The sequence below is a fragment of the Meles meles genome, chromosome 12 (assembly GCF_922984935.1).
Source record: "Meles meles chromosome 12, mMelMel3.1 paternal haplotype, whole genome shotgun sequence".
Taxonomy (NCBI): Eukaryota; Metazoa; Chordata; class Mammalia; order Carnivora; family Mustelidae; genus Meles; species Meles meles.
Window position 1 is genome coordinate 26,953,225 of NC_060077.1, and position 14,897 is coordinate 26,968,121.

Consider the following 14,897-nt stretch of genomic DNA (forward strand, 5'->3'; position numbering starts at 1 on the left):
CAGACACTGAGCAAAGTGTGGTTATGAGATCATAGAGGCATACTGACAAACCAGACAAAATAAAAGGAGTACACTATCATTTAAAACAATCTGAGTCAGGGGTGCCTGGGTGGCTCAGTCAGTTAAGAGTCTGCCTTTGGCTCAGGTCACGATCTCAGGGTCCTGGGATTGAGCCCCGTGTCGGGCTCCCTGCTCAGTGCGGAGTCTGCTTCTTTCTCTCCCTCTGCCCTCCTCCTACTTGTGCTCTCTCTCTCTTGCTATCGCTCTTTCTCTCAAATAAATAAATAAAATCTTTGAAAAAAATTAAATAAAAAAATAAAACAATTTGATTCATTCCAGTGTATTTTTTTTTTTAAAGATTTTATTTATTTATTTGACAGAGAGAGATCACAAGTAGACAGGCAGGCAGAGAGAGAGAGGGAAGCAGGCTCGCTGCTGAGCAGAGAGCCTGATGCGGGACTCGATCCCAGTACCCTGAGATCATGACCTGAGCCGAAGGCAGCGGCTTAACCCACTGAGCTACCCAGGCGCCCCATTCCAGTGTATTTTTTGTGACTACACTATATGAACATTTTTCTATTAACTACAAGACAAGTACTTAGAAGAGCATTCATCTCTCAATCTCCATCAGCCACATTCAGGTTCTGGGTTTTTTTTCTGAAACCCTTTGATTTAGTTAGTTTTCTGCTAAGATGCTCTGGGAACTTTGCAATATGCGCCAGGTAGCACTTAAGTGACACAGTATGATTCTGCACAAGAGACTGCACAGACACATAAAAAACAAGGCCGCTTCCAGGCTATTTGTAATTTTAAGGCTTTGATGGTGCTGAGTTTTTAAATTATAGCAACAAGGCTAATTAAAAAAATGTTCAGTTTCTGTTTGAGGGATTACAAATAGGATTTATTATGTCTGAGACAGATCTTTAGGAATTTAACTCTCAAATTCTTTTCTCTCTTATTTTTATAAGGAGGTACAATGAGGGGCACCTGGGTGGCTCAGTCAGTTAAGTGTCTAAATCTCAATTTCAGCTCAGGTCATGATCTCAGGGTTGTGGGACTGATCCCCGTGTATGGACTGGGATCAGCAGGGAGTCTGCTTGAGATTCTCTCTCCCCATCTCCCTCTTGCCCCAACTCCCTGTCTAAAATAAATAAATGAAATCTAAAAAAGAAAAAGAAGGTAAAATGATATTGGTGAAATTATTTACAACTATTCTAAGTGGTCAAACCCCTCTTCTCTGGCTCACTTAAAATTCTATAAATTGTACAACTATAGTATGTAAATGTCAATCTTTGAAGTCTCTCTGCTCCAGAGAGAAATCCAAAGGTTTGTGAACTAGATTTGGTGATGCCTACATAATTAGTTTATTTACTTAAGAAGCACTTATTTGAGGGTGCCTGGGTGGCTCAGTCGGTTAAGCTGTCTGCCTTCAGCTCAGTTCATGATCCCAGAGTCTTGGGACTGAGCCCTGCGTTGGGCTCTCTGCTCAGTGGGGAGCCTGCTTCTCCCTTCCCTTCTTCCTGACGCTCCCTGCTCAGTGGGGAGCCTGCTTCTCCCTTCCCTTCTTCCTGATGCTCCCTGTGCTGTGCTCTCTCTGTGTCAAATAAATAACATCTTAAGAAAAAACAAAGTACTTACTCTGTATCCTTTATCCATCAAACATCAAATCAGTTGCTGACTGAATAATACTTTGTCAATAAGATATAGTTAGAAGCCATTGTTTGTCACTATTTTCTTTTCTAAAAGATTTTATTTATTTGACACACAGAGAGAGAGATCACAAGTAGGCAGAGAGGCAGACAGAGAGAGAGGGTGAATCAGGCTCCCTGCTGAGCAGAGAACCCAACACGGGGCTCGATCCCAGGATCCTGAGATCATGACCTGAGCCAAAGGCAGATGCTTAACCCACTGAGACACCCATGCGCCCCTGTTTGTCACTATTTTTAAGTCTTTAACCTGTAATGGTGTTTGCTCTTTGCAAGGCAGGGGCATGGATAGAAGAGATTCAAAAGATCTGATGGTTTGCAAATGACATGGACAGAACACAGAATGGTAAAAATACTTAAGACTCACAGGTACATTTTCTCAGCAGAGATTTGTCAAGGTAAACAGAAAATGCAGACACAAGAACTCTAGCCTTGCATTTCCAGCCCTCAACGTTCCCCAGAGGTTGAAAAGCAAACATGGGTTTTACCTGCTTGTGGTGCTCAGAGTTGGCTGCTGCTTGCTGTGAGTGGAATGCAGAGTAGAGATTTCGAAGGGGCAGGCAGAAGGCCCATGCTGGCTCCAAATGGAAAGCACTCGGCCCACCGAGTAAGGAAGAGAACAGAAGATCTTGTCTGCTATGGAGGCTGGAGATCTTAACCCTTTTAAGCCCTGTGTAAACTGGGTCATGAAGAGCCTCTGCATGGTAGGCATGTGACTAGAGAAGCTCCGTTTTTTTGTCCAGATTCGGTAACATCCAGGAGAACAAAGTGCTAGAAGTGTGTGAAGGCCAAGGACAGAGCAGCCTGCTCTGGTCTGGACTATGGCAGTGCCTCCATAGTCTTGGAGAGGACCTGGAGACTGTGAAGGAGCCTGGGCACATGCCTGACCATGGAGGCCAGTATCTTCCCTGAATGTGGCCATCCCAGGACAACTGTGGGACAAGAAAAAAGAAAAGGTCCACTTGGGAGGTTGAGACAGGCACCTGGGGGCCTCTCCTAAGGCGAGCCTGGCTGGAGCACAGTGCTCAGGAAAAGTCCTCGGGGACTCGGTCATGCACTCAGAGCCCGATTTCATGTGAAAAGATACCGGGAAAACTTCCGAACCAAACAGCAATGATGGCACCTTGTTGTTCAAATCTATGAAGCTCATTTTGATGGCTTCGAGTGAATAAAGTGTCAAGGGCTTACTGTTAGGTCTCTTATCCCATCCACCAGCTGCCAAATAGGGATTCAGCTGCATTGTATTGTATGAAAATCCATCCAGAAGCCTTTTGTATCTGAGCCGCTTGTAGCTTTTAGCCACTGGAAGAAGTTCAGAGGAACACCGCCGATATCTTAGTTTCTGGGTCCTTGTGGCTGGGACCAGTTTGGAGGCAAGAATGGACAGCTTGTTAAGTAAGGCTGATTCTTTGGTAGGCTTCCTAACATTCAGGCTCCTCAAGGGATGGCATGGAGTCGCCTTCTGCTTTGGTATGTGGCTCGTTACGCTCCTGGTTGGTTCTCTTTCAGGTTCCAATTGTGCAGGTGCAGGCACGGCACATGAACTGAGAAATCTGTGTGCTTTTGTGGGGACGGTTTCAGAGGAACTCTTGAAAAAGGCAGAGCTTCTGATTTTACTTATTTTTTTCCCCATGTTGACTTGCTCCTGATAGGAAACTTTCTTACATGTTCGATGGGGCTGCTTCTTTAAGGGAAGCACTCTTTTCTGATATGAAGTGTTCCCAAAGGCACCGTGTATTTCATCACACCCAGAAAAATCGGGGTCTTGTGCTTTCTGAGGGGCACCATGAAGGCAAGGACCTGTGCACGACTCCATGGCCCTTTTTAATGGATGACACAAGCTTTCCTCCTTTGGATCTTCCAACTTCTGGAACTGTGCAGCTCTGCTACCCTGGGCCAGCTTTGCTAGGGTGATTTCCTTCATCATGGTGGACCCACCTTTGCAATCTTTAGCTTGGTTCTTATCCTGCAACTCATCTGATAACATGTTAGATGATGTGCATTGTTCCAATATTGTGTGTACTTCTTTTTTATGTATATATTCCTCTTCATTCTGCAACATGTAGTCCAAAGCCCTCTGCCTTTGCTGCTCTTCATCACCAAGCATCTTCTGGGACTTAGAGGGGGTCTCTCTTATTTTATCACCATGACCAGCTTCTCTGGTAATCACTTCCTCAGACTCTTCCCTGACAGCTAAGTGATCCACGGGTCCCCTCCGATGTTCTTCAGTTTTTTCTCCTCTCAATTTAGTTCCTGTTTCTATTGTCAAAGGCAAATTTTGCACACCAATGTCTATTCTGACTCCTTCACTAGAATTACTCCCATCTCCTGGTGCTCTTTCCTTCGTCTCAAGCAGGACGGTGTGGTGCCCCACGTTTTCACAAAGCATTTCACCATCTTTTGGTTGAAAAAGATTTTCCAGGTCAGTTTCTTCATTATTAACATTACCTTCTGAATTTTTGTGAGAAGACAGATACGAAGGCATTATCTCAATGGATTTCAGGCTCCCTACGGGAGCAGGGTTCTCATCTGGACATCCAGAAGGCAGCAACTCTTTCGAGGAAAATCCAAAGGTACTGTCCTTATCAAACTCAGAATTTACTTCCAGTCTTGATCCTTTAATCATTCCTTGTGTTTCTCTAAGAGATGTTTCTCTAACTTGCTCTTCATGATGAATATAATTTATGGACACATTTACTCTATCCAGTGTTCTTCTATTTGGTTCATGATCTGCAACAGACTCTATATCATGGGCACAAGAGTCTGGACACACTTCCATTTCAAAATCTTTTAATGATCTGCTTACTTTCTCTTCACATGATTTTTTAATTTCCAGAGGCTGCCCTGTAGAGGACGTAGCATCTGGGAAATCTGAGTCCTGGCCAATCATTCCGATAAATGCAGCATTCAGTTCTCCTCTCTGAGACAGAGTACTCACCATGGTTTCCTGTAACATCAGTCTATCTTGCCCTGCACCACTGTCAAGGGTACTAGATGCTCTGAAGTCTAACATGCCTTCTGTAGACCTTTTACTACAGTTCGTGTAGATGATGTCTATCATGTCATCTGTGGACGCCTTACTACCAGAAATACATTCAGAGTCTCCTTTCAAATCGCCTTTCTTTGAACTACCACTGGACAATGGGTTGTTACTGGCTGAACCAACTAGCGGATCCTTTTGGTTGTGGCTTACGTCTCTGTTAGGTGCTATGACAGTCTCTCTCTCTTCACCATCTAGTGTCTCCTTAGCTGGTTTATCTTCATTTCTGCATTCATCTGGTCCGTTTTGATTACGCTGGCAGTTAAGGACTTCATCTCCTTTCTGATCAAGAGTTTCAAATGCTTGGCTCCTGTCTTTGAAACTGGAGAACATAATAGGAGACTGGTCCAACAATTTTTCAGGGCTTGGAATGTTTGCAGGTACGTTTAGTTCTGGTGTGGCACAGTCAGAGATGTTATACTTGCAAAACACAGTCTCTTTAGGTACATCCTGTTCCTTTCCTTCCAGCCATTCCTCACTGGGCTGGGTGTGACCAGTGGGGGGAATGGCCTTGTCTAAAGCTTCACTATTTAACACGCCTGCTGCCATTTTGTTTTTCATCTTATCTCCTTTAGTTTCTTCCTCAGAAAGTTCACTTCCCTCCGAAGTATAACTCACTTTGTGGGTGCTACTTTCTGTGGAGTCTTCTCTTCCTTGGGAGTGGTGACTGCTGTGCTGAAATGCATCTTCACACTTGGGTATCAAAGAGTTTTCAACTTTTGGGATGATTCTGCTGGACTCAAAAGCAGCACAAGCAGAACACATACTCTTTTCTTGTGCATTTTTACTTACACAAGGACAGCTAGAGAGATCCTGAGATTGAACACTTTGACATTCCATAACAGAGACCTCTTGAGGCAAGCCTGCTGCTTCTTTCTTCCTTGAGGGAGGTTTGGAATGTAGATCAACTATTCCAGAATCAGTCATGTTGTTTTTTCTTTCTAGGCTTCCTGGTTTGATGTTTAAGGTGGGGTTGTTTGAAGAGGCACCACAGGTTTTGTCACCTGATGGAGAGACATCTTTCATTTTTGTCTTCATGGAAACGGTTTGGGTATCAGCAATGACATCTGCTCCATCCTCTAATGGAGGGTAAGGGCTCTGTTGGGAATCCTCGCTTGTTGCTAAAGGCATCTTTTTTTGAGCTGGCAACTTAGCGTGGTCTTGAGAATTAAGGGGCACTTGATTTAAAACACATTCGCTTTCTATTTTTTTTACAACCAGTTCATTGATACAAGGAAGTTCATTCATCTCACAGGCAATGTTCTGTTCATCTAAATGTGAACTATCGTCCTGTGCGGTCTGTATAGCTTGTTCTGACTTGGGTTTGTAACCAAATTCCAGGGATGGTGGTAACTGAGCAGTATCTTTCTTGGGTTTTGACACCTCGTTCATAGGACTTATCTGGTCCTCACGCATTAAACTCACAAGGGATTTCCTTTCAATCAGAAATTCATTATATGATGCTTCACTTAACTGGGTATCGCCTTCCAGATTTCTCTGGGGGCGGAATGAGTTAGAGTCTTTACTGTAAATCTTTTCAGTTATCGTACTGGGCTCTATAGTGGTTGTCTGTTCTGGCTCTTTAATTGGCATTAAGGAGGAAAAGCTGCTCTTTTCAGAGTGTTTGCCTAAATGGCTCATATCAGTAGAAGTTTCTCTATGGTCCTCATGGTTTTCCAAGCTACCTTGAATGTCTAGAGTGATTTTCAGATCCTTTTTTTTAAACATTTCTTCCGTGGCTTCAGTGAAAGAACCAGGCATTGAAGAACTAGAGCTGTCTGTCTGGATACTGCCTCGAACACAAGAGTTACCATGGATATTCTCTTTGGGGGAGGCAGTAGTCTCTTTTTCACCAGGACAATGACTGCTAGCATCCTCTTCTGGTTGCCTGGCGTTAACAAGAAAGAGTTCCCCTCTTCCGCTCCTGGGGTTCAAAAACTGTTCATTTTCTTCTCTAGTAGCCAAGTTCTTGCTTTGATCGTCCCCATCAAAACAGGAATTGCCTGTCTTTTCAGCAGATCCCTTTGGCAAGCCATCACCTTTAAAACCACATGTTTCTAAGGATGGTGTTCTGGATTGTGGACCAGACAAACTTGAAGAGAAATAGGAAATGCCAGAGTTTTCTCCTAAGGGTTCTGTAACAACTACATTTCTTGTGGCTTTGGGACTGCCATGGGCAGAACTGTGTTTTTCATTATGGTGGCTGAGAATCTGTTGGTGATTGTCATCTGCTTCACAGACAAGGTTTAACTTACACACCTCTTCCTTCCCATTGTCCACTTTGGAAATGGCACTGCTCCCTGGTAACAATGACAACCAAGAAGGACAAGTTTTTAATTCTTCACATTCTTTTTCTTTAGAAGTTGCTTCTGTTAATCCAGGGTCCACAAAGGTTAAAGGCTCTAGGGAAACTAATGTGCTGGTTTCTGAAACCTCACCACTGGCCATGATTTTGTCTATTTCTGGGTATTCGCTGCACCCAGCTGAGAGACCTTTACTCACATTGCCATTCTTGTGTCCTTCATTATAATCCGTCTTAGTCCCATTGACCTTTATACCTTGTACTTCAGTAGATTTTAGAAGAGTTCCAGTTGTAATTTGTACATTTCCTTCTGCATGAGAGAAATAAATCCAAATCAGTATGCAATTAAAAAAAATTAGCTACACTTTCATAAATTTAATTATGTGACCAATAGCAACAAAAAAAGACCCAACTCAAAAAGCAAATTATAAAATTAGTGCATTGTACGATTGGTTTTGTTCTTTTATGCAAAATATGACACAGGACCAAAAGTATACTTGCCTAATTTTGAACAACTGCCTTTCTCTAAGTATTACTTTTTTAAATGTATTTACTTAGCTGGACAATTGAATATGGAGACATGCATGTAATCCAGAGTCTTAAGAAGCTTCCATTTTAAAACATTAATAAAGCAGACCCACAATACAACATCTTATATTATTCAATGAGCATCTTCTTATTACTTGAATAATACTGAGTCATAAATAAATTACTTCTTTGTAAAAGAACAGATTTACACAAAACCTATGTAAAAGATAAATGTATAAGTTGAATATTAGTTTTGAACTGAATTACTTAGAGTAACTGCTTCCCTACAAGACTAGTTTTGAAGCCGAGTGACAGATACATGTAGGTTTAGTATACTCTTCACTTTCCAATAAATTTAAAATTTTCTATTATGAAACATTGGGTAAATGCAATTCATAAAGAAGTATTACTATACAGTGTCCCTGAAATCCTAGGTAAAAGACGCAGTATGAACAAGTTCCCCAAACTTAATATACAAAAAGCTTTTCATCCTTACTTTCTTTTTAGGAAACACAGATATACTCAATCATGTGCATATATGTATATGTACATTTTCACGCACTCATATATATAACAAAATATGAGCACTAAACAGATAAAGCTAAAACCAAATCAATCTAAAGATCTAATTCTCACTAGAATATAAACTCCATAACTAAGGATCATGTTTGTCTTGGTCTCTTCCTTTCCCTATTGCCCAGCATAATACCCAGTAGAAAATAGCATTCAAAAAATCTGGGGAATTAATGAATGGTTAGGTCAAATCAATAAATGCTATGAATACGGTCTTTCTAGAGCTTCCCTATCCATTTCTCAACTGGTACTGAGAGCAGCAATTCTGAGAGAAAGAACAGCAACTCTGAAGGCAGGTGGGCTCTGTGATCTTACTTACCTCTCTGAGTTTCAGTTTCCTCCTCTGAAAAAGAGGGTATGAAATACACTTACCTCAGTGCTACTTTGAGGATTAAATTAAACAATACATGTAAAACACCACCTGGTACAGTGCCTGCCATTTAAAGAAAAAGTGCTTTTCCTTTGTTCTGCTTGCTTTCTTATCTTACTGGACCTGAGAACAGTTAAAATGATAAGCTTAATAACTATGCTAGGACAGGACACAGTGTTTAAAAATACTGGGAGTTAGCAAATACTAGATGGATAAATACATACTGGATTCCACAAGCCTGCACAAATTCCAATTATTGACATATTATGGCCTTGAAATCCTAATGGCCCACACAGTATTTATCTTTTTGAAACTAGCTTACTTTCCACATCATAGCAGATAATCCTACCTATTCATGAATTTCTAAGTGCATTTACCCCAAATGGTTTAGTATATCTCTTCACTGGACAGTATGGCATTAAGTCATTCCTGTAAACTCCAGTCCTTTCCATGCTGGTCTAGCATCCTAGTCAAATTCTTCGTTTTATCTCTTCAGGAAAACTGCAAAACTCTTCACCCATCCCCAAACTATTCACTACTGTGCAAGGCACTTAAGGCAAGATTCCACCTCAGAGCCCTTACCTGCTAGAAGAATACCTATTCTCAACTTAGCTGAGAATCTTAGGGGGAAGCAGGGGAACAGTCGCTTCCCAGGTGGTATTAACACTGAAGGCTGGGTGGGAAACGGGTTGTGTACAGCTTGGAAGCAAAAGGATACTCTACCAATCTTTTACTTGATTATAATTAACCACGTTGACTTGGAAATGTCCAAGAATTTTAAAGGAGAGCTTGAAGCAATTATGTTTATTAGAAAGTTCTCTAAAGGCTATGGAACACTGACCCAGTCCTCTCCTTTAATATGGGGAGAAAGATGGTATCCCCTGCAGGACTTGTAAAGGTGAGTCAAGTGCCAGAGTTCACACTTGGTTAGGGCTAGCAACTCCTTTGGGTTTCCACTCCCTTGTACAGCATCTCTACTAAAACCTCTGTGCTACTGTTTCTCAAATATTTGTTTAATATATCACCTCCTTGAGATTGGAGCTATCTGAGGGCAGAAACAGGACCTTAATGATCACTGTGGACTGAGTACCCAACACTGACCTTGGCACATAGCAGGTACATAATAGATGTCTGAATGAAGAATAAGAAGGTTAGGGAAGCTGTTCAAAGTATTAGATATACTCCATCCAGCAACTCCACTTCTGGGTATATATCTAAAGGAAACGAAATCACTATTCTGAAAAGATATCTGCACCCCATGTTCATTCCAGCATTATTTATGGTGGATGAGACATGGAAACAACCCTAAGTATCCATTAATGAATAAATAGATAAAGAAAATGTGGCATATTAAAAAGAAGTATTTAGGTATACTGGAGGGTAAAACATGTATTTTGTGAGGTATGGGTCTATTTTTATTTATTTTTAAAGATTTTATTGTATTTATTTATTTGACAGAGAGAGAGAGACAGCAAGAGCACAAGCCTGGAGACAAAGGGAGAAGGAGAAGCAGGCTCTTCACTAAGCAGGGAGCCCAAAGCAGGCCTAGATCCCTGGACACTTGGATCATGACCTGATTGAAGGCAGCTGCTTAACCAACTGAGCCACTCAGGTGCCCCAGTCCGGGCCCATTTTTACAAGCATTGGGATTTCATGACCTCAGCTGAAGGCCCTAGATTTGTTCTTTTATTAAATGGTTATTAACCACTTAAAAAGTGCTTACATTTGCAGAAACTGACAAACTAATCCTAAAACTCAAATGAAAATGCAAGGGACACATAACAACTGAAATGCTCTTGAAAAAGAACAAAGATGGGGTGCCTGGGTGACTCAGTCATTAAGTGTCTGCCTTCGGCTCAGGTCATGACCCCAGGGTCCTGGGATCAAGTTCTGCATCGGGTTCCCTACTTGGAGGGAAGTCCTGCTTCTCCCTCTCCCACTCCTCCTGCTTGTGCTCCCTCTGTCAAATAAATAAAATCATAAAAAAAGAAAGAAAGAAAGAAAAAGAACAAAGATGGTAGACTCACACTTCCTGATTTCAAAAACAAAGTTGCAGTAATAGAGACAGTGTGGCACTGACACAGGATGAATTTAATGAAGAGCAAGGAAATCGGAACTGAGAATCCAGAAAGAAACTCAAACATTTATAGCCAGTCAACTGATTTTTGACAAAGAGACCAAGAAGAACGGCTTTTCAACAAATGGCGCCAGGACAACTAGATATCCACATGCAGATGAATACATATGGACGTTGTCTCATGTCATACAAAAAAATTAACTCAAAGTAGATCAGAGACCTTAATATAAGAGCTGAGAGTATAAAAGCCTTACAAGAAAACACAAGAGTAAATTTTCATTATTTTGGTAATGATTTCTAAGATACCGAAACAGTGATAAAAAGAAGACTGGGAAACTGGACTTCATCAAAACTAAAATCTCAGGGAACCTAGGTGGCTCAGTTGGTTAAGCATCCAACTCTTTTTAAAAAAGATTTATTTATTTATTTGAGAGAGAGGGAAAGAGAGCAAGCATGGGGAGGGGGAGGGGCAGAGGGAGAAGACGACTCCCTGCTGAGAGGGAGCCTGATGCAGGGCTCGATCGCAGCACCCAGAGATCATGACCTGAGCAGAAGGCAGACACTTAACTGACTGAGCCACCCAGTGCCCCAAATAAATAAAAAATCTTAAAAAAAGAGAGAGAGAGAGAACTGAAAATTTTTGTCTACACAAAATCTATACATGAATGCTGACAATAGCATGATTAATAATAGCTAAAAAGTGGAAACAACCTAAATGCCCATCAGACAAATGGATAAATGGAATATTATTCAGCCATAAACATGGATGAAGTACATATATGCTAGATCATGGATGAACCTTAAAAATCTTTATGCCAAGTGAGATCAGTCATAAAATACCAGGTCTCATTTACATAAAATATCCAGAGACAAGAGCAGATTAGTGGCTGGAAGAGGTTGGGGGGTATGGAAGAATGGAATGAAAAATGAATGCTAATGGATACAAACAAGGCTTCTTTAGGGAGTAATGAAAATTAAATTAGGGTTATGGTTGCATGCTGTAAGTACAGAAGAAAACCACTGAACTATATACCTCAAATGGGTAAACTTTATAGTATGTAAATTGTATCTCAATAAAATTAGTTTTAAAAAAGTGCTTACACTCCAATTATAATACAAGTAACTTAAAGATTAAAGTAAAATACAAGTAAAAATACAAGTAAACAAAGATTAAAGATCGAAAACGTAAAGATCTTTTTTCAGGTATTATTTCCATATAACCATAATTGCGGACAGACATGCTGGAGGTTGACAAAGATTTAACAGCATTTCTGTCAAAATCTTCTCCCAAATCAAAAAAGTAAGTGGTTAGACTGTGGACACTAAATATGACATCCGTTTTGGCATATCCTACATCTCGTCTTAAAAAAGATATGCAATGGGTTAGCAATATTGTAATGTCTTATAAAAGGAAGCTCTCCTGTGTGGAGACTCACAAAGACTACCTACAGGGAGGAGGACAGCAGACAACCTTACAAGCTACTGTCACCTCCCCAGCTTCTCTGACCAACGAATATCTGGTTTTCCAAACGAATGAATTAACAATAAAAAAGGATTCAAGGGGCACCTGGGTGGCTCAGTGGGTTAAATCCTCTGCTTTCGGCTGGGGTCATGATCCCAGGGTCCTGGGATCGAGCCCCACATCAGGTTCTCTGCTCCCCCACCCCCCGCCCATGCCTGCCTCTCTGCCTACCTATGATCTCTGTCTGTCAAATAAATAAATAAAATTAAAAAGAAAAAGAGGGGCACATGGGTGGCTCAGTGGGTTAAAGCCTCTGCCTTCGGCTCAGGTCATGAACTCAGGGTCCTGGGATCGAGCCCCAGATCAGGCCCTCTGCTCAGCGAGGAGCCTGCTTCCTCCTCTTTCCCTGCCTGCCTCTCTGACAACTTGTAATCTCTGTCTATCAAATAAATAAATAAAATATTAAAAAAAAAAAAAAGAAAAGAAAAAAGAAAAAAGAAAAAGAAAAAGGATTCAACTCCTTAACTGGAACTCATATACTATTGGTCCCAAAGGGTACAACCGCTCTGGAAAACTGTCAGTTTCTTATAAAATAAACACATTTTCCAAATGACCCAGCAGTGTCACGCCTAGGTATTTGCCCAGGTGAAATGACAACTCATGTTCACACAAAACCTCGTACACAAGCGTTCACTGCAGCTTTATTCCTAACTGCCCAAACTGGAAACTCAAATTTCCCTCAATGGGAAATAAACAAGCTGTGATACAACTGGACAACAGGATACTCTTCAGCAAGAAGAAACAAGGAAGTACTGATACACATAGCTGTATGGATGAATCTTAAATGCACTATGCTAAATGAAAGAAGCCAGACTCAAAGGCTTCTCCTCTATGATTACACTTAGGGACATTTTGGAAAACGTAAAACTATACGGACAGAAAAAGATCAGTGGCTGCTAATGACTGAGGCTGGCCAGAGGGATGCATTATAAAAGAAATGCGAGAAATCACTGGGGTGATGGAAATGTTCTGTATCTTGATTGTGATGGAGTCACACAACTGTGTCTGTCAAAACTCACAGGGCTGTACACACAAACAAAAGGGTGAATTTTAGTGTAGGTTAAGTTATACTTTAATTTTTAAAAATGATTTTATTTATCTATTTGACAGAGGGTGAAAAAACACAAGCAGGGGAAGTGGTAGAGGGAGAGGAAAAAGCAGGCTCCCCACTGAGCAGGAAACCCGATGTAGGGCTTGACTGAACCACCCAAGGGCTCCCACACCTTAATCTTTAAAATAAAAAAAAAGGGGCGCTTGGGTGGCTCAGTGGGTTAAAGCCTCTGCCTTCGGCTCAGGTCATGATCTCAGGGTCCTGGGATCGAGCCCCGCATCGGGCTCTCTGCTCAGCGGGGAGCCTGCTTCCCCCCTCTCTCTCTCTGCCTGCCTCTCTGCCTACTTGTGATCTCTGTCTGTAAATAAATAAATAAAATCTTTATAAAAATAAAAATAAATAAAAAATAAAATAAAAAAAAGTAAAAAAAATTTTCAGTTCCCAAAAGGTCTGTACTTCTTTCACGTTGTCTATTAAATGGGAGTGGTACTGGCTAATTTTTCAACTTTTCCCCCCCTAAAATATAAATTATAGGAGGACAATGACATAAATAGGGAATATAACAGGAAATATTCTTTCCAAATTATATATATTTAAAAAGAATCAATAAACTCCAAGAATCTAGATGAATATAAAGCATAAGAAGTTTATTGATGGGGCGCCTGGGTGGCTCAGTGGGTTAGAGCCTCTGCCTTTGGCTCAGGTCATGATCCCAGGGTCCTGGGATCGAGCCCCACATCGGGCTCTCTGCTCCGCGGGGAGCCTGCTTCCTCCTCTCTCTCTGCCTGCCTCTCTGCCTAGTTGTGATTTCTCTCTGTCAAATAAATATTTTTAAAAAATTAAAAAAAAAAAGAAGTTTATTGATAAGGTTCTTTCCATCTATTTAAAATGCTTAATTGACCAGATTTTTCGGTGGACAGTAACCAGGTAAGTCTGAGAAGGCAGATTTCCTCACTGAAAAGAATTCTCTTTTCTTCTCTTGTTTTTGTTTGTTTTTATTTTTTTCCCAAGATTTTTATTTATTTTTTCAAGATTTTTATTGGGGCGCCTGGGTGGCTCAGTGGGTTAAAGCCTCTGCCTTCAGCTCAGGTCATGATCCCAGGGTCCTGGGATCGAGCCCCGCATCAGGCTCTCTGCTCTGTGGGGCGCCTGCTTCCTCCTCTCTCTCTGCCTGCCTCTCTACCTACTTGTGATCTCGGACTGTCAAATAAATAAATAAAAACTTAAGAAAAAAAAGAGATTTTTTTTTTAAGTAACCTCTACACCCAATGTGGGGCTTGAATCTATAACCCTGAGATCAAGAGTTACTTACTCTACCAACCAAGTCAGCCAGGCACCCATTTTTTTTGTTTTTTAACTTATTTATCTTCATTAAGTAATCTCTATGCCCAACAAGGTGCTCAAACTCATGACCCTGAGATCAAGAGCTGTATGCGCTACCGAATAAACAAGTCAGGCACCCCCTAATTCTGTTTAAAGGTCAGTTCAGTTGTTAAATGAAAGTGTCATTCAATAAACAGATGCTAAACTTGTGATAAGATGTGGGTGAAAATATACCAAATATACCAAAGACTCAATACAGCAATACTGGAGCCCCCCTGAAAAGATATTTGAGGTGGGGGGTGGGGGGGTGGCTAAAATGGTCCCACGTAAGGCCCTAGGAACTGTGTGAGACATGTACAAAAGGACATTTCTCATCTTCAGAGTTTTAATCTATACTGGACAGCC

The 14,897-nt window shown here is 41.2% G+C and overlaps 1 protein-coding gene across 14 annotated transcripts in view; it reads right to left on the reverse strand.

Annotated features, from left to right (window-relative positions):
• PRR14L (proline rich 14 like) overlaps positions 1–14,897 on the reverse strand; it is a 56,273-nt gene that overhangs the window by 17,535 nt on the left and 23,841 nt on the right. For 8 of the 14 annotated variants that reach the window (XM_046024525.1, XM_046024522.1, XM_046024520.1 and 5 more), the window contains 2 exons: positions 8,469–8,492; positions 2,195–7,358 (listed from right to left, as the gene is read on the reverse strand). In XM_046024525.1, coding sequence (XP_045880481.1) covers positions 2,195–7,358; positions 8,469–8,492 — 5,188 coding nt within the window. Of the gene's footprint in view, positions 1–2,194; positions 7,359–8,468; positions 8,643–9,620; positions 9,734–14,897 lie in introns of all 14 variants that reach the window. The other 6 variants (XM_046024527.1, XM_046024526.1, XM_046024523.1 and 3 more) reach the window with 4 other exon arrangements.